Genomic DNA, 27,017 nt, shown 5'->3' on the forward strand with positions numbered 1-27,017 from the left:
TCAGGTGTGTTTTAGACCTGCTAGTAGCGGGGCGCTACGCGGGAATTCAGGTGTGTTTTAGACCTGCTAGTGGCGGGGTGCTATGCGGGAATTCAGGTGTGTTTTAGACCTGCTAGTAGCGGGGCGCTATGCGGGAATTCAGGTGTGTTTTAGACCTGCTAGTAGCGGGGCGCTACGCGGGAATTCAGGTGTGTTTTAGACCTGCTAGTGGCGGGGCGCTATGCGGGAATTCAGGTGTGTTTTAGACCTGCTAGTAGCGGGGCGCTACGCGGGAATTCAGGTGTGTTTTAGACCTGCTAGTGGCGGGGTGCTACGCGGGAATTCAGCCTAAACTATGATTTTTCTCTGCAACGTTCTGCTTTCATTATGCTCTGTTGTATGATGTTGTAACATTAGAAAATCTACAAGATCACTATGCGTCGCATCTGCAATGTGAGATTGTACTTGTAGATCAGTCATTCAAACCTTTATTTATTCTCGAAAGACATTGAGGTCTCCCTCATTTGCAGTGTCATCGACTCGATATATCACATTGACAGTACAATTTCATTTTCACATCAAAATTCACATCAATGAAAGCAGTTGCAGACATGTATTTGTAGGTCTGCAATAAAAGATTTAAATTGGCCGTACGTTATGGAAGAACAGATCTTTAGGATACTAAAGAAAAGGCGGCGATCCAAGCTGTAGTATGAGGCATACTTGCCCTGATGAAGACTCTAATGGAGTCGAAACATGTTGGCTTGTTTTAACTTTTCTAAATAAAGTACCTTAATTTTTATCCACCCTCTCCTCATTTCTTTTATATTTTGAGTGCTCGGATCGCCGCCTTTGCTTTAGTATTCCAGTCCCACTGATCCTTGAAGCACCAGCCTACTTTACATTTACACTTTTATTGCATCTCCATCGAGCACCTGGTTGATTTTCTTTTTGTCGCTTTGCAGATCTTTAGGATAATTTAAGTTGTACGGTAGGTCATTCCAATCATCAATCTTTAGTGTGCGGACACCGTCGTGTGACAAAGTATAATTCGAGCTTAAAATGTTTTTTCTCATTTTGCACAATTGCAATTTTGGTTTGAACCATGTCATGCAAAAATGATACTAACCACACAGGGTGAATTAAGGCTGAGTGTAAGACAAAGTTGGAGGAAGATCATCACAGCAGGTCTTGGCAGCTTCGGCCTAGTGAGTCCAGCAGCACGCTGAGCCCTGCCGTGACCATCGCCTAGTGAGTCCAGCAGCACGCTGGGCCCTGCCGTGACCATCGCCTAGTGAGTCTAGCAGCACGCTGAGCCCTGCCGTGACCATCGCCTAGTGAGTCTAGCAGCACGCTGGGCCCTGCCGTGACCATCGCCTAGTGAGTCCAGCAGCACACTGGGCCCTGCCGTGACCATCGCCTAGTGAGTCCAGCAGCACGCTGGGCCCTGCCGTGACCATCGCCTAGTGAGTCTAGCAGCACGCTGGGCCCTGCCGTGACCATCGCCTAGTGAGTCCAGCAGCACACTGGGCCCTGCCGTGACCATCGCCTAGTGAGTCCAGCAGCATGCTGGGCCATGCCGTGACCATCGCCTAGTGAGTCCAGCAGCACGCTGGGCCATGCCGTGACCATCGCCTATAGTGAGTCCAGCAGCACGCTGAGCCCTGCCGTGACCATCGCCTAGTGAGTCCAGCAGCATGCTGGGCCATGCCGTGACCATCGCCTAGTGAGTCCAGCAGCATGCTGGGCCATGCCGTGACCATCGCCTAGTGAGTCCAGCAGCACGCTGAGCCCTGCCGTGACCATCGCCTAGTGAGTCCAGCAGCATGCTGAGCCCTGCCGTGACCATCGCCTAGTGAGTCCAGCAGCATGCTGGGCCCTGCCGTGACCATCGCCTAGTGAGTCCAGCAGCACGCTGAGCCCTGCCGTGACCATCGCCTAGTGAGTCCAGCAGCATGCTGAGCCCTGCCGTGACCATCGCCTAGTGAGTCCAGCAGCATGCTGGGCCATGCCGTGACCATCGCCTAGTGAGTCCAGCAGCACGCTGGGCCCTGCCGTGACCATCGCCTAGTGAGTCCAGCAGCACGCTGGGCCCTGCCGTGACCATCGCCTAGTGAGTCCAGCAGCATGCTGAGCCCTGCCGTGACCATCGCCTAGTAAGGCTGTACCTTAGCCCTTTTTTTTGGACTCGAACTTCGGCAGGAATTTCCGAGCGAACATCCGGACCATTTGTTTCCAATTAATTTAAAAAATAACCTTTGAGATATCCGTCTCAATCAGAGCGCAGCGCGTCTCCCCTGCTCTTTATCAATCTCTCTCGTCTCTCCCAACACACACACACACACACACACACACAGTCAAGTGGCTCCGCGAAAACGCTGATCTGCAAGCTCACGTGAGCTTGCTGGCAGCGGCAGGCAGCTAAAACAGCGTATATTGCTCGTTATTTGTTCCACCTGTGTATTCCGGGAGGCATTGAAGTGAAGTGGGCACAGGGCAAAAGCAGATCCTCCGTGACCGTTTTGCTTAACAATGATGCTAGAGAGCATATGCTAATATATCATGGCCCCTGTCAGCGATCATGCTGGTGTGTGTGTGTGTGAGAGAGACGCGTCAGACATTCCATTCAATTCACCTCAGCTGCAGGGCAATCACCAAATTACAAGCACGGGAGATGGGACAGCAGAACTAGGAGATATTTCTTCATAACTTCATAACTTCTGACAGGAATGCACTAGAAACTTACTTTTTTTTTACATGCTCATATCGCATTCTCGCCGAGATATATTTTCGAGTTAATAAAAAAAGGGGAAAAAAAATAATATTTTTTATTTAATAAAAAAATAAAAAAAACGAATGGTTCAAGCCCATTAATTAAGATTCGAGTGCCAACCCTAACGAGCGAACATTCGAACCTTGAATGTTTGGGGACAGCCTTATCGCCTAGTGAGTCCAGCAGCATGCTGAGCCCTGCCGTGACCATCGCCTAGTGAGTCCAGCAGCACGCTGAGCCCTGCCGTGACCATCGCCTAGTGAGTCCAGCAGCACACTGGGCCCTGCCGTGACCATCGCCTAGTGAGTCCAGCAGCACGCTGAGCCCTGCCGTGACCATCGCCTAGTGAGTCCAGCAGCACGCTGGGCCCTGCCGTTACCATCGCCTAGTGAGTCCAGCAGCACGCTGGGCCCTGCCGTGACCATCGCCTAGTGAGTCTAGCAGCACGCTGGGCCCTGCCGTGACCATCGCCTAGTGAGTCTAGCAGCACGCTGGGCCCTGCCGTGACCATAGCCTAGTGAGTCCAGCAGCACGCTGGGCCCTGCCGTGACCATCGCCTAGTGAGTCCAGCAGCACGCTGGGCCCTGCCGTGACCATCGCCTAGTGAGTCCAGCAGCACGCTGGGCCCTGCCGTGACCATCGCCTAGTGAGTCCAGCAGCACGCTGGGCCCTGCCGTGACCATCGCCTGGTGAGTCCAGCAGCACGCTGAGCCCTGCCGTGACCATCGCCTAGTGAGTCCAGCAGCACGCTGGGCCCTGCCGTGACCATCGCCTGGTGAGTCCAGCAGCACGCTGAGCCCTGCCGTGACCATCGCCTACAGTCCAGCAGCACGCTGGGCCCTGCCGTGACCATCGCCTACAGTCCAGCAGCACGCTGAGCCCTGCCGTGACCATCGCCTACAGTCCAGCAGCACGCTGGGCCCTGCCGTGACCATCGCCTACCAATAAACTTCACTCTGAGTGGTCAGTATCATTTATAGCAGTGGTTCCCAAACTTTTTCACGTCAAGGACCCCCAGATTGACACTAATTAGCCCGAGGACCCCCATTTGAAAAGGTAAGCCAGGGACCCCCAGGAGAGAAGATTTTTATGGCTCTAGCAGTGATTCTCAACCCGTTCAAAGACTACGGACCCCCATTTAATGGAATTTCTATCTCTGGGACCCCCAATTTATATTGTAAAATCAATGTTAATAAATGGAAAGATAAATTAAAAAAATGAACAAAATGGACCTTTTATGGTCCATTTGGTTCCATTTGTACACTCTCAGAGTTACAGACCCATAAGGGTCCATTTGGTTCCAAACTATCATTGAGCTGGGGACCCCCTGGAACTCCCTCAAGGACCCCTAGGGGTCCCCGGACCCCTCTTTGGGAACCACTGATTTATAGAATTTGGCTCAAGGATGATGACATCGTTTGGCCATTCCATCTGTCTTATCCACCATTTTAGTCCCGAAAAACACATCTTAAAAACTGCAGGAGGGTTGAGAAGCTAGATGTGATATAACGAGGCTACATGCATGCAGTCGCACAACTGCATTTGTGTGAAAGATATTTTTATACTCAAGCACACTCTTTCACAATCCCCCCCCTTCTCTCTCATTCACTCTCTCTCTCACGCACTCTCTCTCTCACGCACTCTCTCTCTCACGCACTCTCTCTCTCTCTCACGCACGCACGCACGCACGCACGCACACACACCCTTCAGAACAGCAATTCTTTTATTTAAAGTTTTTGAATTTTTCACCCTTTTCTAAAGCCAAGAACTGTCCGCAGTGTGTGCTTGTTGATTGGCTATCAACCCTAACCTAATCTAAACCTAACCTCTAGTCTAGTCTAAATGCATCACTCTAATCCCCAACCTGAATCTTTTCCTAATTGTAAGTCTGACTCTAAAAATCATCTTAAACCATAAAACATCAATTTCTCTTGAGGACCAGGCAAATGGTCCTCGCTATTTCTTAACTCATTTACCGCCAACAGCGCCATCTGGTGTGTGGCTCAGAGCATCGTCCATTCATTTTAAAAGGCGAGCGCCTTTAGTTTGAAAGCAGTGTCCGGAAACTGCGAGTCAGGAAGTAAAAATCCTGCGATTGTCATTTAATCCACCCAAAACATACTTTTTGTAAGCCAGGTATACTTAATGAACTGACTCGTGTGGCCACACACAACAATGTTTAACACTTTCTGTACACTTTTTTTGAAAAACATCGTCCACCTAGAATACCTCATGATCACGCACGCACGCACGCACGCACGCACGCACGCACGCACGCACGCACGCACGCACGCACGCTGGTACACAGGTGGGTGCCATTGCCGTTCTTTTGATGCCCCTTCTGCCAAGCCGTGCTGCTGCTTCCTGGCACCTGTCACCGTGGAGACCACTGATTGCATCATCAGTGTCTGCCAGAGAGAAACTGATCCGTTGAATAGAGAGGGAGAGAGAGAGAGATAGGGAGAGATAGGGAGGAGAGAGAGAGAGAAACCATCTCTCCATCCTTTCATCTCTTAAGTCACGGCCATCCCCCGTTTCTTTTGTCCTCTCAGCCATGCTTTTATCTTTGCATCAATGCCATCCATTTGAATCAGAAACCCCTAAAACATGAGAATTTACAATAAGAAGAATAAAAATAATCCACTTTTTTATTTGAGATTGTCAATGACACCCCTGGAGCTTAATATGATTCTGGTCTCCCCTACTGACCTCAATCCAAATATGAAGAGACATTGAGTATCTGAATATTCCTTTTTATCATTGTGCCTTACAGTGTGAACAAAAAAGACCCCCCCCTCTCATATGTCATCGTCTGGTGTAAACCTTGTATGTCCAAAAGAGTTACTTTCCAGGAAAAAAGAACCCTGTGTTCTTTTTTATTTGATTGATTTCAGTGTTGATTTTGACATCAAATTTTTGTTTTAGTCCATAGTCTCTTGAAGAGTTTTCATTTAGTCTCCATTTAGTTTTCGTCAGTGAAAAAAGGTAGTCGACGAAAAAATTTCGTCATAGTATTAGTCGACGAAATCAACACTGGTGTGAGTTATAGGCCAAAACATGAATCATGAGGACGATTTGAAAAATGTATAGAAGCATTTCTTCCTTAAGCCTCTAGGGCTTCACGCACACTTAGTCCAGTTAATGTCGTGAATCAGCCTGTTATAGCACCACCATGAAGCCCATTTAAAAGAATGTACAGTGGCATTTCTTCCTTGGCCTGGTGGAAATGTGTGTGAAAGTCTTTAACGACGCTGCGTTCGTGATTTGAGGCATTTTGTACAAAACCGGTTCCCTTGCAAACTTTGGAATAGCCAATTTTAGCCAATCAGGATGGAATATAGCCAAAGATCGACCTCATGATGGCACTACTGACTACTGTACGGAACGGTTGGACGGAAGAACACACACACACACACACACACACACACACACACACACACACACACACACACTCAAGGACTGACGGTCAGCGAAGACATAGACATTTGAAATATGGAGATACGAGGGTATCTGGCCAACAGCTACGATATCTGAATATATCCTTTTCATCATTGTGCCTTACAATGTGAACAAAAGACTCCCCCCTGCTATATATTCTCTCTCTCTCTCTCTCTCTCTCTCTCTCCCTATTGCTAATAATAGGCCCATGTTGATCATGGCCAGCGATAATTACCTTTTTGTGAAGGAAAATGTCTTCCTGAACCCCAGAACCCACATTGTGCTATTGTGCAGACCTTGGCAGTGTAATCAGAAGTGTTGTTTGGTTGAATCCTGGACATGTTGTCCAGTGTTCTAGTGTGTCTTCATTCAGTGAGCCATCTGGATGGGAGATATCCCAGTTGGTATCTGCAATGATACATCTGCTACATCAGTCAATGAGAAAAAACACAGTTGGTGTTTTTTTTTACTCCAAAATTAAACCGAACTCACAAACTCAACTGTCAATTAGTTTTATTGTTATAATATTAATATTCACAGGTCGCAAATAACATGACATCACGTGACAACAGTGACATCATCAGGGATGGAGATCCCTGATCTCATCAATATTGGCCAGCAACTCTACATCTGACCTCAAACCCTTAGATCTCCATATATGGAGCTGACCTGTTCTGACATTCCATATGTTCATCCTTCCCCATCCTTCCTCTTCGATGTCTCCCTTTTGACTGATACCTGTCCATTTAAACTCTAGACGGGCCTGCCCCAAAGTTATATGTGCAGCCGCGCCCGGCAGCCAACGAAGACTAGAGGCAACAGGCCCGGAAATTAAGGCCTGGCACTACCTGGGCCCTGTTCAACAATTTACAATTTACAATTTAGGCATTTAGCAGACGCTCTTAATCCAGAGCGACTTACAATAGGCAAGAACAAAAAGCATGGGAATACATCACATATGTAACAAAATGCATTTATCGCGAAACATGCGTAAGCTAAGACCGTGACTAGAACATATCTATATAATGACACTATACATATAAACTATAACTAGAACATATCTATATAATGACACTATACATATAAACTACACATATGTGCTATACTATGCTGTACATATATACTATGAAGTGCTATGACTACATACAATGCACTTATTGTGCTGTCTACATGACATGCTATAGGTCTGTTTCAAATGCTATATAAGTCTAAGAAGTGCTGTCTAAGGGGGTAGGGTAAGTGCTATGGGCCATGATGGAGTCTGAAAAGGTGGGTTTTCAGACTACGGCGGAAGATCGGGAGTGATGCTGCAGTTCTGATTGCAACGGGAAGTGCATTCCACAGTTTTGGGGCCAGAAGGGAGAAGAGTTTGGGACGTGTGGAGCGTTGTCCCGGCGTTTTTAGTGAGGGTACTTCCAGCTTCCCTGCGTTGGCTGATCTGAGTGCGCGGGAGGGTTTGTAGGGTTCAATCATGCTGGCAAGATATGGGGGAGCCATACCTTTGGTTGCTTTAAATGCCAACATCAGAGTTTTGTATTCTGTGCGGGCAGCGACCGGGAGCCAGTGCAGGGAGCGGAGGGACCCTAAACACTCAAGACTCTGCCCCCGCTGCCACCCTTAGATCTCCATATATGGAGCTGACCTGTATTGACATTCCATATGTTGTTCTGACCTCATCAAACCCTGTACACTCAAGACATGTTCCATATATAGCCAGTACAGAATTCATTCCATAACTTGATCTGAGCCCCCATGCCAAAGCGCCAGCGCTCGCCCAGCAGTGTGCTGTTACCCAGGTGGATATGTTGATCTGTTATCTGTCACCCAGGCGGATGCGTGCACGGCTCACAAGGTCGCTTCTCGCCCTCAGGCGTCTTACTGGTTATTTTTATTATTACAAAAACCTGCTTTTTCAAGAACTGTAAATGTAGATATGCGTGTGTGGGGAGGTAGGTCATCTCATTATCCTGTGTAATGGTTTGACTGTATGACTGTGCTGATAACGTTTACCACTGGAGATTATAATAATACAATTTATTTCTAACGCACTTTACATTTTAAGCACATTTTTAAGTGCTAAGACTATGGAAATATCACTACACTACAGTTATCATGCTACATTTGCTCAATGTTATTAACGGTGCAGCTTCATGTGGCTCTCGGACTTATGACATTTTTGGACAAGGTTTCAGCCTGATTTGACTTCCATTCACTTCAAAAAGTCTAGCCGATGACGTCATCCATGCCAACATTTTGTCAATCCAAGTTCCATTGACATCCATAACAACCCGTGCCATCCCAGTGGTGAGGTGTTTCTGCTGTCCGTGCTCAGACACAGGGACACGCATACATAGGGAGGGACAGACACACTACGCAATGGAGTGGCTGCACCACTCAAAAATCACACTGTGTGAAGTGAGGGGTGCTCTTATCATCGTACATCATCATGACGTAAAATAGACACTAAGCCGATTTGCTCAGACACTATGACGTAAAATTCTCAATTAATTGTCAATGGGAATTTAATGTTTGTGTAAGATGAAAATCTACACTAATAACTGAATATATAGAGGGGCTAGCGCCCCTCAATTTTTTTTAAAGCCCTAGCCCCTCAGGGGATTTCAGCACAGTTTTCATGCTCCTCGGCACGGTACCATTTTTGTCCAGGCTTTTGGTGCCCACCGGCGCATGGTGATTTGTCCAATTCTGCATTAGCCTAATGACAAAATATAAGTAGTAATGCAACAAAGGACTTATGACAAGGTAAGGAAAGGACAAGGCAAAAGACCAGTAACGTAACGGAGATGGTAATGCGATGAAACAAGAACAGCAGACCATAAGCTGACAATACAGGAGGAAAGCTAAATTGCATTGACACTCGCGTTGCCCGACTGTTGCCTCTCGCCATTTTCAAAAGTGAAGCCTCCTCCCCACCGTTTAGTCTTTACAGTCGGCACATTTATCCTAATATGAATCGAAATCATCTAAGCAGACTGTAGCTGGCTCCTTAGCAGAAATAAAAAAATGATTTTTGTTTTTTCTTGAACGGAAATGGCAGCTTCCTTACTCTGATTTCGGGAGGTGTAGTTCCAGACTCTATAGGCCTATACAGCATTCGGAGATTGTGGAATAGTTGTCTGGCTACGCGAGACTACATTGACCCCTATAATGTCTGGGGAAATAAATGCCACAGTGCAAATTGTCAGAATAAATTCACTGCAATAAATTCCCAAGTATTTATTTAACTCTGAGAATTAGGATATCGTAGTGTACACAGTGGAATGTACAGGCATTAGGAATGTTAATTTGACTTCCAGATCAGGGTACACCGTGACACCAACCAGCTCAATGGATATACAGAAGTGCCCCAATTTCATGTACTTGTACTTGCAATGTACTTGCATCATGGAGTCTTGCATCACTTGCTTGTTTGACATTGGGTTCTCACAGCAGTGTTAATTTTGACATCACATTTAGATTTTTAGTTTTATTCATAGTCTCTTGAATAGATTTCACATTGTAGTCACCTGGAATGTTTTAGTGTTAGTCTAGTAAGATTTTAGTCGACTAAATCTACAGTTGATTCATAATGACTGATTTTACACTTGTAGCTCTGCTCTTTTCAGCATGCAACCAAGGGAATTCTTTTTTGTCATATAATTAGTCACTGTCTCACAGCATCATGCAGTATATGAGTTGTTAGCGGCGAGGCTCCAGGTCATTAATATCGGATCGGGAAAAATTGGGGGAAACTTCATCGGTAGATACTCAAAATAAAATTATCGGAATTGGATCGGGAGCAAAGAAACGTGATCGAGACATCCCTGAAATGTAGTGGAGGAAAAAGTACAATATTTGCCTCTGAGATGTAGTGGAGTAGAAGGTAAAAGTAATGGAAATTGGAAATACTCAAGTAAAGTATACAAATAAACCTCAACATTGCACTTAAGTACAGTACTTGGGTAAATGTAGTTTACTTTCTTTTCATTCTCTCCATCCGTAGCTCAGATAAGGGTCAGCTGAAGTGGACCGGGCGGCGCCTGGAGACAGACGTGTGCGTGGCGGGTCACCAGGCCCCGGACCCAGAGGCCATCCAGAACTATGTGAAGAGGGTGAGTTATTTGTCTTATTTTGTATTTATTATCATTTTTTAGGGGCGCTAAAGCGTTATTCATAGTCTAATATTTTCGGTGGTGAGGTGACCACCGAACTACAACATGACGTCACTGAGCCGCGGTGAAGAGCAAACCACCGTTCTCCCCATCCCTTCTCTCTGTTTTTACTCACCACCGCTCCACGTTATTACAGCTTCGGTGGTCACCTCACCACCGGAGCGGTGGTCACCTCACCACCGGAGCGGTGGTCACCTCACCACCGAAAATCCAGACTATGAATAGGCCTTAACCCCTCTCCTATGTCCAACTTTTAGGGTGCGTGTAACTGTAAACACAAAGTTTGTCCCAACACAAACATTAAATGCCATTGATAATGAGTGGCCAGTTTTGAGTGTTTGTGTAAACAAACACAAATTGAAAGCTGGACATAGGATGTGATTGGCCGGAGGAATGAGATGACGTATGATGATGTACGATGCTAAGAGCGCCCCTCACTTCACACGGGTGTGATTTTTTTTCATTACAACAATCCAGTATTATCTCTATTAGTATCTTGTTGCATATTAATGTTGGTGTCGTTGGCACAGTCTTGCGAAACATGCTTCATGCTACAAACATGCTACACCAACATTTCACTGCCTGGACCCTTCTTGAAGTCTTGATTCTTGTTCCTGAAACGGGGCAACCAAGTCAAGAAAGTGTAACTGGCTTATAGAAAGAGACCCGGGCCTAAAAAGCTGTCCTATTCCCACCAGCTCTGCTGTAATACTCTCAATGATTAATGCTGAAGGAACAAAAGCAGAAGCATAGATAAAGAATTGAAAGGATGCAGCAATGGGGCCTATTGAAATGCTGCCTGCCATTCACGGCATCATCGCTGACATTTATCGCATGTAAAAAAGAAAAAAAAACTGCACTTCTCTCCACCAACAGTCTCACAATGGGAAATGAAAATGTGCTCCATTGAATAGATTTGCATCTGAACACCCAGGGCGTACAAAGGGGAAACCTGATTGGATGGAAATGCAATGCGCTGACGATAATATGATAGGCTCCGGCGGCGTGACATGAATAACCAATCAGATCACTGGCTGCCAGACGGTCCGTGATAACGGCGCCAACAAACCACAGCAGAATAAAATGACAGACGAATTGACAGGCGGGTGTGCATGCATGCATGTGTTTGCGAGATTCATGATTTTTTTTATTGTTATATCTTGAGTACATGATAGTCAAATTATTGATTTTATTTTTCACACATTGAAGCAGTAATAATATATACATGAACAATAGCTAAGAAATAAAACAACAGGGTAGACTTTTCCAAGCTTATTTTTTATAATTTCTTTCTGGCTCACGTGTGTGTGTGTGTGTGTGTGTGTGTGCGTGCGTGTGCATGTGCGTGTGCGTGCGATCGTATTGTATTTGGAATTATTACTTATTTTTGGCTCATTTTGACACATTCCATTTCCTGAAATACACTCAGACATTCGTGTGTGTGTGTGTGTGTGTGTGTGTGTGTGTGTGTGTGTGTGTGTGTGTGTGTGTGTGTGTGTGTGTGTGTGTGTGTGTGTGTGTGTGTGTGTGTGTGTGTGTGTGTGTGTGTGTGTGTGTGTGTGTGTGTGTGTGTGTGTGTGTGTGTGTGTGTGTGTGTGTGTGTCCTGCGCATGCATGGGTACTTGCATATGCACACGTGTGTGTATAGTGAAGTGTCATGTTAATAGGAAGCGATGTGTCTCATTATTGTCCACTGTTAGTTTGTTCTCTCTGTTGAGTCTGTCTGTGACTGTCATGCTAAATATCAACTGACAATTAACCACCAGCATGCCTCAGGGGGAGGTAGACGCACGCACGCACGCACGCACGCACGCACGCACATTGAGATAATGAGATCATTTGAATATTTGATCTTCGCGGCTGATTAGGTGGGCTGTTATTTTTGCATCTACACTGGGTTTGTCATCCTTTGTTTGTCTGTAAATGAGGCTGTGTAATTTCTCTCTTTTTTGCCACACTGTGGTTAGCAAATATACAGTAACATATTGTTAAATTGATAATATGTCTCTCTCTCTCTCTCTCTCTCTAGATTTAATTGCTTATTTAATTTAGATTTTCTATAATTTACCTTTCAGGTTCTTGGTTTGAGTGGGACACACATTATGCTCTGCCGTGCACGCGTGCGTGAGTGCGTGCGTGTGTACCTGTATATTTGCCAGTACATGGGCAATATATATCAAGGTTGTATATTATGCATAAAAATGATGTTGAGAAAAACTGTTTCATACCTCTCCACATAATTTATATTCTGCAGGTTTTTATCTCTATTTATACAGTATTTTGGTCTATTTTGAAATACCGCCCGGTAATATGCATTTTAAATTGGTGCATTCTTCTCAAGACCAGATAAGAATTGTATATCGGTACTTGCAAATGTCTCTTTGGTCCAATGCACCTTTCCCCTGCCAATGCCAATCATTATGAATGAATGGGCCAATGCATACGTTTCACACAAAGCGTCTGGGCATTGCTGACTTCCTGGACGTTTCTGTGATGACGCCACAGACAGCTCCCCAGCCCAGGAACCACTGTTGATTTTGACGGCAAATTTAGATTTTTAGTTTTAGCCATAGTTTCCATTTAGTTTTTTAGTCACCTGGAAATGTTTTAGTGTTAGTCTAGTTTTAGTCTACTAAATATCATACGATTTTAGTCGACTAAATCTACAGTTGGTTTAGTCTACTAAAACGTATTTTGGCAGGGCCTTGATGCTGTCATAATGACACTTGCTGAAAATAGCCTGCAAGCTCACAAAGCCTCCGCGTTGTGAGCTTGTAGATCTGCTATTTTCAGCATGCAACAAAGTGTAAAATGACATACTGGATTTCTTGTCCACTAGTCCCTAACATTTCAGTCTTGTTTTTATTTGTTGACGAAATTGTCAATATATTTAGTCTTTAATAGTCACCATAGCTTAGTTTTCATTCAGTTTCCATTTGGTTTTCGTCAGTGAAAAAATGTAACGTTTTTTCGTCATAGTATTAGTCGACGAAATCAACACTGCCAGGAACCTGCATGGCCATGGTCCAGTGGAGAGAGTGAACCTCCAATGAGTGTGACATCTGCTGTGTGTGTGTGTATGTGTGTCGCGTGTGCGTGTGCGCGTGTGCGCGCTTGTGCGTGCTGACCTCTGCAGATCCAGGACATGGCAGAGCAAGGAGTGATGTTTGTGGGCTTTCTCCAGCAGCCCGGTGGGGGCCCCCCCTGTTTCCTGGGCCCCTGGGAACCTGACGAGCTATCCTCCCTGCACTCCAGCCCCTCCCCCATACACAGGCACCCCTTCAGTGCCGGCGTCAGTCCAGCAGACCCTCCAGAAGAACCACGCTGCGATGTCTTACAACCCGAACAGAACCTTTCAGAACGCCATCCCTCGGAACCTCGGGACTCGGACCACGACCGGCGCCCTGAACAGTGCACGCAGGACAGAGTACTGGACCCCTTAAAAGCCATCCAGAACTCGGAACTGCTTGGGTCGGAGGAACCGACCGAACGAATGCAGAGCCATGTTCTAATCCATACCTCAGATATCTGCCCCAGTGAACCGACGGGCCCCGCCGGATACCTGCAGGCACAGGACAAAAACCCAGCAGAGGTTCAAGGGGATCCGTCGTCGTCTCCCGGCCCGCCTGCAGAGAACGCAGGCGGAGTCGGACTGCCGGGCCGCAGTCCACCACCACCAGAGCCGACGAATGGCGAACCTAAGCTCGGAGACTCGACAGAGACATGTCTCGGTCCAGACCCGGCAGGCATTGACGGGGAGCTGAGGCGATGTTGGAGCTCGGAGAGCTGGGCCAACTCTCCTCTGCTGAACCACAGCCACGGACCAGATTCCAATGACAGAGCCAGTCTGACCCACAATAACAACCACATACGAGTGAAGAGTTCTGAGAAAGAGAAGAAGAACGTGACATCGCCTCCGGGGCAGGCAAGTAAGTGGCAAGTTTACTTTTCATCCATCCATCTTCAACCGCTTATCCGTAGTCGGGTCGCGGGGGCAACAGCTCCACCAGAGTGTTCCAGACTTCCCTCTCCAGAACAACATTAGTGACTTTCTCGGCGATGTGTTTGCCCCGGGGTCTCCTCCCAGTGGGACTTGCCTCGAGGACCTCCCTAGGGAGATGCCCGAGAGGCATCCTAACCAGATGCCCGAACCACCTAAGCTGGCTCCTTTTTAGTTTACTTTTGATCAATATAAATAATGGATTATTTGTGTGTGTGTGTGTGTGTGTGTGTGTGTGTGTGTGTGTGTGTGTGTGTGTGTGTGTGTGTGTGTGTGTGTGTGTGTGTGTGTGTGTGTGTGTGTGTGTGTGTGTGTGTGTGTGTGTGTGTGTGTGTGTGTGTGTGTGTGTGTGTGTGTGTGTGTGTGTGTGTGTGTGCGCGCGCTCGTGCAAACACACACCCCCAGGGTTGCAGCTCTTTGCCCTTTACAACCACATGGAGGAAACAAACAGTTCTTTGAGGTTCTATTCGCTCAGGGTTCCGCTGCGCATACTAAAGGAGGCGGGGCTGACCACTGAGGTCGACGCCCACTGGCTGGACCACATGACTCAGCACTTCACCAGCGGCGCTCACCTCGTCGACGGTTTCTTCCACCTCGTGGAAAATAGTGGTATGTACGTCTCTAAATGTTCTGATGAATTGAAAATGGTGGACCCTGTTGTAAACAAGTGCAATGCTTAATCGTGGTGTCGTCCACAGTAACAGTTTTTGTATTGACTTGTGCTTTCGTTTTGATATGTACCCATTCTTCATACTGTGAAATGAAAATTTCAATCAATCAATTTCAATCTCTTGTTCTAGCATTGGTGTCAAGTGGTGGAAAAAGTACTCAAATATTGTACTTGTAGTGTAGAAGTATCAATACTGCAATGTAGATGTACTCTGTTACAAGGAGAAGTCCCGTATAAAAATGTACTCAAGTAAAAGTACAAAAGTATCAGCATCAAAATGTACCTAAAGTACTAAAAGTAAAAGAAGGCCCCATTTCACAAGTTCAAAATGTGTACAAAATCTTTTGAAAATAGCCGATCTACAAGCCCCCTTTGATGTATATGTGTACACGTGCCTGCAGCACAGGGTATATACTAGTGACGCAGCGTGAAACCATAGACATATTATAAACGTAGACGCCTCTTCCGGCTCTGGGGCGCGCCACGCGTGTCAGAATTGAAGGCACAATTTTCCTGAGATTCCTTGCAAAGCATTTGCCTTCAATGTCAAGCTTCCGCGTGCGTAACATAAGTCCCGGAAAAGACGCGCTGTGATTGGCCAGTAGTCACTTGAGTGACAGCGAGAGACATGGATGGAGGAGTCGCATGAGTGACGTCACTTGGGCAGCGACGCAGCGTGCCTTCAGCAAATACCTTCAGCTCTTCTAAATATGAAAGCTGCGGAGAACTGTTGCTTTGTGTTCACTCTTTAATGTTTTCTGTTAGTAATCCCCCCTGGCTCTGATGTTGTATTGTTGTATTAATAACTTTGTACGTGTGTTTGTTTGTTTGTTTGTTTGTCTTGTTTTGTATTGTAATGTATTGTCATGACTGAAAAAAAAATCCTTCAGCACTGCACTTCCGCTTGACTTCCTGCCTTCATTGGAGACACGTCGCTCCAATGAACTGCAGTGGCCACTGAGGCATCTATATTTGTGAGTGGTGTAAACCACTCCTACAACTGGCTTTGTTAGTCTGTCTGTCTGTGCGTAAAAAAATGAGCATGGTTGCTACGGTCACCCAGTTCACCCGGGTGTGATTTAATTACGTCAGACATTACGTCAGAACACAGCTGATCAGGCTATATAAGACCTTACACCACTCAGTTCACACGGGTGTGATTTTTTAATCTATGCGTGAAACAAACATAATACTATGCCCCATCATGGCTGTATGCTTCCAACCACAGTAGTTGTAGTCTACCTCCATGTCTGTCCAGACTCATGTAACAGAAGAATTTGAAACAATTTAATGTTTTAATGTGTTGTGACTAAGGTCATAGTGACCTTGACCTTTGGACCGCCAAATTCTATTCAGTTCATCCTTGAGTCCGAGTGGACATTTGTGTCAGATGTAATTAAATTACCTCCAGGCGTTCCTCTGATATCACACTCATGAGAATGGCACACACAATGACCTCAATCTGGGAACCCATTCGCTGTGAAGAAGGAAAAAAAAGGTTGTGCCTCTCGAGGCACAACCTCCTTTTTTGTCTTAAACAGGAACTCGGGGTTGGCTCCTCCCCCTTGTCAGTCCAATTCCTTCCGGGTGCCTCTGACTGTCTTCCATTCCAGAGCCATTTAATTCAGTGTTGATTTTGTCGACTAAATCTATGACGAAAAATGTTTGTCGACTGCCTTTTTTCACTGGAGAAAACGGAGTTAAAACAAATTAAAAAATAAGCTATGATGCTAAGACTAAATATATTGACGATTTCGTCAACAAATTAAAACTAGACTGTGGACTAGTGGACAAGAGATCCAGTATATTAAGGTAAAAGACAAGGCATTGTATGCTTTATTGCATAATGAAAATAGCAGATCTACAGCATAAGCTCGTATAAGCTTGTAGATCTGCTATTTTCAGCAAGTGTAAAATCAGTCATTTCGACACCAACAAGGCTCGCCAAAATACATTTTAGTCGACTAAATCAACTGTAGATTTAGTCAAGGTGTCAGGTGACTAAAAAATGACAAAAACTAAATGTTTTATTCCAAAGACTATGACTAAACTAAAATCAAAATTTGCTGCCAAAATCAACACTGATTGAATTACGACAGAGTCCGTTCACTTCATGGGGCCGGTCTAATGGTGGCCCCTGGCGGCGATGGGGAGCATAGATGGGGAGCCGAAGTGTGACAAAGCCCTGGACCGGAAGTTGACCCAATGCACTGGAATCTATGGGAGTCGAGTATACAAGGCAAACATCATTTTTTTAATGACCGTGACCTTTGTAAAAAATAATCGATGCAGACAAATGAAAGAAGACATGTCACAGGTTATTTTCGGATACCTTGTTAACACCATGGAAGCCCGGGGCGGAGTTCAAGGTCATGGTCAAGTTCAAGGTCATGGTCAAGTGCCCAAGCCGGAGATTGATAAATAGGACGGAGATTAATGATATCAAAACCGATCGCTTCGCTCCACAGCCTAGGAGCGCTTGTTGCCCAATCCGATCACGTGTCAAACAGTGACACGTTATCGATCCAAATATTGTCTGAAATGGTAACATTCCCTTGGATGGTGGTTGTTTTGATGCTTGCCTTCAGAACCACAGAAACCTGCCAAGGATTGAAGATAACAGCTACCGTCGCCCATAATCCATCTCACACTCGACCTCACGCCAACCGCTCAGTGCGGCGGTTCTTGTATTCTTTATTTTGTTTTATTGAGAATAAGAAATAAATTTAGGGTTAGGCATAGTTTTAACATCATGGAAGCCCGGGGCGGAGTTATAGCCGGAGATTGATAAATAGGACGGAGATTAATGATATCAAAACCGATCGCATCGCTCTAGAGCCTTGGAGCGCTTGTTGCCCATTCCGATGACGTGTCAAAAAGTGACACGTCATCGAAAATGTTCCCTGCCTGTTTAGCGGACGAAAACGAAAATCTTAAAACGATCATAACTCCCGACCTAAATCATCCCGTCTAATTATGAAATAAGATCCTGTGTTTGACGGCCTTCCGTGGTCCAGTCGCTAGTCGCGATAGATTTATTCTTGTCTCCCGCTGTTGTCGATCGACTCTAGAGTGGTGTGGCTATTGTTAGCTGCTACACAGACATGCACAGCAACTGCCGGTGCGCCGGTAAAAGTGGTCCGTGCGCTATAAATGATGGGCACATGGATGAAATGGATTAAATAGTTCCGGGCTACTAAGGTGTTAACTGGGGTTACGTTTAGGAATAGGGTTAGGTTTTGGCAGCGTTTTACTGAGGTTAAGGTTAGGAATAAGGTTAGGTTTAACCATTTAAGCATAATTTACTTAGGCTACTTTAGGAATACCAGGCTGAGCAGTTCCGCCGGCTGTACACCAAGGGCGAGTTGGTAAAAGGGATAAAAAGGGCGTCTTGTTGGTATTCTGATTGAACCATACCTACCGGAGCCTTCATCTTATGCCTCCTTTTCACTAGGTGCGTTTCCATAAAGCTTTTTTTTTGCGCATTAAGGCTCTTGCGCAAAATCTCCTGGATGGAAACACCTCAAAAACACTTTTTCGCTTGAAGGTGGCGGATTTTGGGGCTATATCGAAAAAGTGAAATGCGCAAATGGGGTATGGAAACACTTGCGGAAAGGATTTCTAATTAGAATGCATTGAACTTGCATTATATCGCTTTTGAACAGTTGGAAAAGAAGAAAAAAAAAACACGCAATGGTTTGATCATGGAAGTTAGATGAATATAATTCTCCAAAACACCTCGGAACGGACGAGGGGAGACTACTAAAATACGCTATTATTGCTATAATGTCCATAGAGAATGTATCACCACAAATTATAAGGATGCTTTAAAACTGGTAGGCCTATATTGCCTGGCATTGCAGCAACCGTGATGAAACTACTAACGGCTTTTGCCGTTTGCATTGATGAGAGACGTACACTGTAGCCTACCAGCTGCAATGATATCGCAAAACTAAACGAACAATTTATCCCCCTGTAGCTGTAGTCTACATGCGCCCCGAATATGAATGCAAGTTCAAGCCTGCATGTATAAGTATTACCTTTATGATGTATTACAATATGATGTACAAGGCAAGTGCCCGATGAGACGCGTTGTCAGCTTATAGATCAGTTCTGAACTTCTGACACAATGTACCGTGGTAAATATTAAGAAGCAACAGTCTGTAGCCTGTGTGTGTGTGTGTGTGTGTGTGTGTGTGTGTGTGTGTGTGTGTGTGTGTGTGTGTGTGTGTGTGTGTGTGTGTGTGTGTGTGTGTGTGCGTGTGTGTGCGTGTGTGCGTGCGTGCGTGTGTGTGTGTGTGTGTGTGTGTGTGTGTGTGTGTGTGTGTGTGTGTGTGTGTGTGTGTGTGTGTGTGTGTGTGTGTGTGTGTGTGTGTGTGTGTGTGTGTGTGTGTGTGTGTGTGTGTGTGTGTGTGTGTGTGTGTGTGTGTGTGTGTGTGTGCGTGTGTGCGTGTGTGTGTGTGTGCGCGCGCGTGCGTGCGTGCGCATTGCGAGGCAGCAGAGGGTGGCTGGCTGTCGGAAAAAACACACTTTATTATAGGGTCGAACACACACACACACACCTTGACTATATAGAATATTCCCCGCCAATTAAGGATGTTTTAAAACTTTTATATAACGTGCCTGGCCCTGCATGGTCCCTGCAGGCTATTCGATCCATGCATGCCTCATCTATTCTTATATTCATTGATGAAACACAAGTCCCGGAGGACCTTCTCACCTTCCAATCTCTCATTTCTACTTTTTCCTCCTCTCTATCAGCTGCTAAAGCTGCTTTTTTCTGCACTAAAATTCAGGCTTCTGCTTCCAACCCTAAAAAACTCTTTGAAACTTTCTCCTCTCTCCTACAACCACCACCCCCTCCTCCCTCCTCGTCCCTCCTCCCTGACGACTTCGCCAACTTCTTTGACAAGAAGGTGAACGATATCCGATCCTCCTTCCCTCCTCCCCCGGCTGGTGCCCTGCGCACTACCCACCCCCGTCTGCCTGCCACCCCCCCGTCTGCCTGCCACCCCCCCCTCTCTACCTTCATCTACTCCTCTTCCCCCCCCCATCCCCTCTCTATCCCACTTCTCTCCCCTCTCCCCTAACGAGGTCCTTCTCCTTGTTACCTCTAGTCGCCCCACCTCATGCTCTCTGGACCCGGTCCCATCCACTCTGTTGCAGTCTATTGCACCTGAACTTCTTCCCTTCTTAACCCACCTTATTAACACCTCTCTGACATCTGGCTACTTTCCCTCTACTTTCAAGACTGCCAGAGTCACCCCCCTCCTGAAGAAACCGACACTTGACCCCTCTGAGATCAAGAACTACAGACCGGTTTCCCTTCTATCCTTCCTATCTAAAACTCTTGAACGTGCTGTCTTTAAACAACTGTCCTCCTATCTCCACCAGAACAACCTCCTGGACTCCAACCAGTCTGGGTTCAAAGTGGGTCACTCGACAGAGACTGCCCTGCTGGCAGTGACGGAGTCGCTCCATGCCGCTAGAGCGAACTCTCTCTCCTCCGTCCTGATACTCCTGGACCTGTCTGCAGCGTTCGACACGGTGAACCATCAGATCCTCCTCTCCACCCTCGAGGGGATGGGTGTCTCAGGCTCTGCACTCTCCCTGTTTGCATCCTACCTGACGGGTCGCTCCTACCAGGTGATGCTGAGAGGGTCTGTGTCAGAACCACACAGGCTCACAACTGGGGTTCCCCAAGGCTCGGTTCTGGGTCCTCTTCTTTTCTCTCTCTACACTACATCTCTGGGTGCTGTCATCCACTCCCATGGCTTTTCCTACCACTGCTATGCCGATGACACCCAGCTGATCCTCTCATTCCCCCCCTCTGATACCCAAGTGGAGGCACGCATTGCTGCTTGTCTGGCTGACATCTCGGCGTGGATGTCGACAAACCACCTGAAGCTCAACCTGGACAAGACCGAGCTGATGTTCCTCCCGGGGAAGGGCTGTCCGCACCGAGACATGGCCATCACCATTGATAATGCTGTGGTGACCTCAACTCGGACTGCGAAAAATCTGGGTGTGACCCTGGACGATCAACTGACGTTCTCGGCAAACATCGCATCAGTGACAAGGTCCTGCAGATTCCTCCTCTACAACATCAGGAGGATTCGCCCCTTCCTCACGGAGAAGGCAGCCCAGGTGCTCATCCAGGCTCTCGTCATCTCCCGCCTGGACTACTGCAACTCCCTCCTTGCTGGTGCTCCGGCATCTGCCATCAGACCTCTGGAGCTTGTTCAGAAAGCTGCGGCTCGTCTGGTGTTCAACCGCCCCAAGTTCTCCCACACAACCATCCTTCTCCGTTCTCTACACTGGCTCCCCGTAGCGGCCCGCATCCAGTTCAAAACCCTGGTGTTAGCCTATAGGGCAGTGAAAGGAACAGCTCCTTCCTACCTCCGGGCTATGGTCGATGCCTACACCCCTGCCCGACCACTTCGGTCTGCCACCTCGGGGCGACTGATTGCCTCGTCACTCAAGGGTCCTTCTGGCCGATCCACACGGTCACGACTCTTTTCTGTTCTGGCCCCACAGTGGTGGAATGAACTCCCCACTGATGTTAGGACAGCAGAGTCACTGCCCATATTTCGTCGCAGGTTGAAAACCCACCTCTTCAGGAAACACTACCCTTCCTCTCTGCCTGACCTACTTGTTGTTAACTAGTTGTACGAACGCTTGTTTTCTATTGTTGTATTGTTTATTGGATCTTGTTTAGTCGATACACTTAATTGTTTTAGCTCATGCTCATTTGATTTAGCTATTTTGTCTCATCTGGTTAAGGAAATAGGTAGCTGATATATTGCACTTTTACCTTAGCGCTAGGTATACTCTTGGTTGCTTGTTTTTGCAGAAAATGCACTAAAGACTTCTGGTGATTAGTAGTTTTTGTTCCCTACCTATGTTGAATACACTTATTGTAAGTCGCTTTGGATAAAAGCGTCTGCTAAATGACTGTAATGTAATGTAATGTACAGTTACACAACTGTTTTACAGCTGCAAACAATCAATCAATCTAAACGCTATATGCTCCAATCGAGTCCCATCGAGTCATGCGCCCGAATATATTATAGCCTAGAAGTTCAACTCATAAACTTGGATTGCTTTTGTCGCACGTTGCATGTGGCGCAGATAACATTTATGTAGCCTACAATATCACAGTGGATGAGATGCATGGAATCAGTTCTGTACCGTGGTAAGAAGCACAAATCAGGCAACAGTAAGCTATGGGCGGCTATACATGTATGTGTATCTGTTTCTGTGTGTGTTGTTTGCGAGGAGCATGCAGCAGGCTGTCGGGGAGAAAAACATCTTTAGGCTATTATTGTCTCCACCAGGCCAAAGGCATGGGGAGAGAGTATGTTTTGCACTCCGTCCGTCCGTCCGTCCGTCCTTCCTTCCTTCCTTCCGTCCGTCCGTTACCAGCTAATCTCCGCCACCGTTGGCCCGATCCATACCAAACTTTGCACACACACTGCCTGGATGCCAACGACGAACCTCTGCCCCAAATATTCTTCAACGGCCTGTTATAGTGCCACCATGAGGCCGATTTAGGCAAAACACATTTCTGTAGATTACTCGTACAAATTTCATCCATACATCACACAATTTGGTATACACTATATCCATAGTCACGGATCTGCACCATTTCCCATCTTCCATCCTGATTGGCTAAGATTGGCTTCCAAAGCTCACATGATTGGTCCATTTCGAACAAAATGCCACAAATCACAAACACAGTGTGCAATTTCCGTGAAATTATACACGCACATTTCCACTAGGCCGAGGACGACATGCCACTATTTTTTTTCCAAATCAGCCTCATGGTGGCGCTATAACAGGCCAATGCCTGTTTTAGCTATAACTGCATCGATCTGTATACAACTTAATATGTATGCGCACTCCCTAGGCCATGGAAAAACATTGTCCCTGCATCCCTCCACATCTGCCGCTTATAGCACCACCATGAGGCCGATTTCTGCAAAACATATTGCTTATGTTAGTCGCAGAGATTTAATCCAAATCTCACGCAAATCGGTACACATGATCTCTGTAGTCATGTGATCAAGACGAGTCTGTTGGATTTCTCAGATTATACACTGATTGGCTAGCTCGTTTTGTACAAAATGCTGCACATGTCCTGCTCATCCAGAATTCTATCCTCGTGCTATGAGTGATCTGGCTATGCATTTCCTCTACAAAATTAAGAAAATTCTTGCAAAAAACTAACAAACAAAAAAACATGTTGTTGTAATGTTTATATTACTCCTAAACATTTTGCCAAACATCTCACACAGTCCTATCCTCCTGGTGGAGACCTGTGCCCAGAAGGGCACTTTTTCTAGTTTATTAATGTGTTCGGCTTATAGTTAAATGTCCCTTAAATGGAAAGTCAGGAAATTAGGCCTACTTTAATATTCAGGCTACAATCTAGTGATTCTAGTCTTACCAGCTATATAGTTGAATAGTTAATTAAATTCCGAGGAGCCGATGGACAAAAACCTGTCCCCGGACAGTCTCTGCACAGCGCAAAGGACTTGTAGCCCAATTGCCAATCAGGCAGTCCGTGTATAATATTTTTGTATAGCCTAAAAGAACGTCAAAAAGAAAAAAAAATATATGTCATATAACGGTAAGGCTCACTTTACTGGCAAAATAGTGCCACCTACTGCTTATTTCATGAACTTATTTTGTATCTCCCGGGGCCGTGAGTCGCATAATCAGTGGATGGAAACAAGAGACAATCCGCATTTCTTTTTTCGACTTCATGAACATACGCTTCCTTTTTTCGCAAAGGCTTAATGGAACCGCACCTACTGTCTCCCACTCAGCTGTCCTATTGTTGTTTGATAGTTGTTCAGGCTGGGGTTGGGTGATGCATGACATGTGTGGGTGATACGTGTTTTAAATCCATGTCTTACAGCCAAAGTCCCTGTTCAGTCAGCTCTGATATAAGTAGGTCTAAGCCCAGAGGATTGGGGATCAATTCTTAAGAGATTTGAAAGGGGAGTTGAGCTTTTAACTCCTCTCAGAGTCACAAGTATCTTCCTCTGTCTCTATAGGTTTCCAATTGTCTCTTACTTCAGTGGTTCTCAACCAGTGGTCCGGGGACCACCAGTGGTCCTTGAGAGGGTTCCAGGTGGTCCCCATGCTAAATGATGTTGGTAACCAAATGGACCCTTATAGATCTTTAACTCTTGAGTGCGTAAATCTCAAGAGTTAAATTATTGTTAAACAGCTGCATTACCTAATTTTCAAGAAGTCTGCACAATTAGAGAATATAGAATAATTGTTATTTTTTATCAATGTTTGACTGTTATCTCTCCCAATGGTACCAACATCAATACAGCATGGAATTGTGGACAAAATCTATCCAACGACAACAATATATCCAAAGTCTTGGGGCGTGAGAGTCTATCAAATGGTGACCCGTGGCACAAATGCCGAATCAATAATGGACCTTGATATGAAACGGGTTGAAAACCACTGTCATGTATGTCATTTCATTATCTCCACCAGGCCAGAAACACCGGAAGGCGGAGTGTGTGTGTGTGTGTGTGTGTGTGTGTGTGTGTGTGTGTGTGTGTGTGTGTGTGTGTGTGTGTGTGTGTGTGTGTGTGTGTGTGTGTGTGTGTGTGTGTGTGTGTGTGTGTGTGTGTGTGTGTGTGTGTGTGTGTGCACCACAAATAATAATACTTGCACTTGTAATTTGTATTTCTCTTTGACTCTTCCACCCTCCCTCTCTATCTTTGCAGACAATGGCGTTTTGTCCGTGGATGGCGTGTTCATCTTTCAGAGCTGTGCCGAGGAGACCGTGGCCACGTCCTATGATGCCATCGTGGTTGAGCAGTGGACTGTTGTTGATGTAGGTGTTGATCCGTGGCGGGATTCAGATACAGTATACTTTGCAATTGCAGGCCGTAAGCTTTGTTCAATCAACCATATTGCATATGTGTGGGGATAGGGGAAAGTGGTGCGTGCGTGCGTGCGTGCGTGCGTGCGTGCGTGCGTGCGTGCGTGCGTGCGTGCGTGCGTGCGTGTGCATGTGTTTTGGATTACTGCCTGTTAATCAGTGTGTATGGTCTGTCTATATGTATTATTGTATGTCATGTGTCTGTTTTTTCAGCAGAGGTGTATTGAAGTTGATGTGTGTATGTATTCTAAACAGTTGACAGTATGCCACTATGCCAGTATGTGTACACTACGGTATACTTTGTTTGTGTTGTGTAGGGGTGGATCAGGCTTATTGAGCCGGGTTCTTATCGAGCCCATTATTGAGCATTTTCTATTATTTTGTGCATGAAAGACAAAAAGAATATTCTGAACAGAACCACTATCTTTTACTAGGACCTTAAAATAAGTACTTTTCTAACAGACGGAAGGCAATTGACCTTTATACTTTTGGAAAATAATATTGAAGAAACTGTTTGTGTATCGTTATTCGTCACTTTAAAAGTGTAATTTTGTTTACCTGGACAGCGCTGGTTGGCAAGTATCAATACACTTTTAGATCGACATGTTTGTGCCACATGGGTGATTACATTTATTTATTGATCGCCTCTTGTCTTGATTGTATAAACATGACGTCATGGGCCGCTATGCTCGATAACAGGCTTGATAAGCCCAAAGCTTACTGATAACGGTCCTACTCAATCAGCTTGTTATCTGTTTTTTTTCGGGTATCGGGCATCGAGCTCCATCCCTAGTGTTGTGTTGTGCCGTCTCTTTCCTTGTCCAGGGTGTGGTGGTGAAGACCGACTATATTCCTCTTCTTCAGTCTCTGGCTCCCTTCGGGTGGAGGCTGATGTGTGTGTTGCCAACACCCATCGTCAGGACCAACAGGTACAAAATAATGCTGAATCACAAAACGCTGCAATGCTGCAACTCTGAGTTTAGGATTTTTCCCAGCCTGACACAATTGATAATCCACTCTACATATACAGCATTTAGATTTATGCCTGTAAACGAAAACAGCATTGAACATGCCTAATTATTGTTTCTGTAGTAATCGATGCCAAAGTTATTTTTTTCCCCCCGAATAATCTTTATTGTATTTTCGATACTGCATGTAGTGCATAATCTTTAGCAAGTGCTGATTGACGCTGTAACTGGATGTGCAGAACAGATGGCATTACATCTGACAGATTGGCATCCTAATGTTCATCCCGACGTGAAATTGTTTTTGTAGTCTGTCTGAGCTGTGATCAAACACGCCGTCTGTAGAAACCTTATCGTCTTGTATACTTCTGATCTATAGTGCATGGCAGCGTAGATAGAAATAGCTTCAGTAGCTGCATGTACAGCTAGGGGTGTAACGATACATTTTAACTGCGATATACGATACGTATCACGATACATGGTTGACGATACGATACATGGACCATATTGGTTCATTATGGCGATACGATACAATTCAATGATTTGAAATAGATTATTATTTAGCAAATACATTAAATCTGTGTGAAACTTGTGCAGGTTTTTTAAGGGAAAGATTTATTATTATGAAGTAATATTGTGTTTAAAAGTAAACAGTGATTCTCTGGCAAATAGATGGACATTATATTTGAAGTTGAATACATATGAACAAACCCGTACCTTGACATGAACACAGAGAATACACACATTTATCGATAGACCAAGTGTAGCTATATGGAATGTAAAAGTAATTAAACCTATCTTTTTCTGTGTGTATACGGGCTTGTTCAGATTATAACCGTGGTAAAAGTGCCGCCCTTTCTTTTACAGCGATGGCAGTTTGTCTACAAAGCAGATCCTCTTTCTTCAGAGGCCAACTCTGCAGCGCAAGAGAAAAGACTTCAAGGTACGTGTTCGCCTTGCCTTTCCACTTTCCCTGACACAGCTGTCACTCTTCCCCTGGTGTGTCTTTAGGCTATGTCTCAGCTCAAGTCACAAAAAATATCAAGTTGCTAAATATGGGGCCCACTGTAAATATAAATCCTTCACTTCAGAAAGGTCTAATAATAG

At 45.6% G+C, this 27,017-nt stretch overlaps 1 protein-coding gene across 1 annotated transcript in view; it reads left to right on the top strand.

The window, feature by feature from the left end:
• Positions 1-27,017, top strand: part of rftn1a (raftlin, lipid raft linker 1a) — a 58,676-nt gene that overhangs the window by 30,326 nt on the left and 1,333 nt on the right. The window contains exons 4-9 of the mRNA XM_079522660.1: positions 10,194-10,302; positions 13,499-14,291; positions 14,768-14,971; positions 24,788-24,897; positions 25,771-25,874; positions 26,778-26,853. Coding sequence (XP_079378786.1) covers positions 10,194-10,302; positions 13,499-14,291; positions 14,768-14,971; positions 24,788-24,897; positions 25,771-25,874; positions 26,778-26,853 — 1,396 coding nt within the window. The remainder of the gene's footprint in view (positions 1-10,193; positions 10,303-13,498; positions 14,292-14,767; positions 14,972-24,787; positions 24,898-25,770; positions 25,875-26,777; positions 26,854-27,017) is intronic.

The sequence above is a fragment of the Electrona antarctica genome (genome assembly GCF_951216825.1).
Source record: "Electrona antarctica genome assembly, chromosome: 15".
Classification (NCBI taxonomy): domain Eukaryota; kingdom Metazoa; phylum Chordata; class Actinopteri; order Myctophiformes; family Myctophidae; genus Electrona; species Electrona antarctica.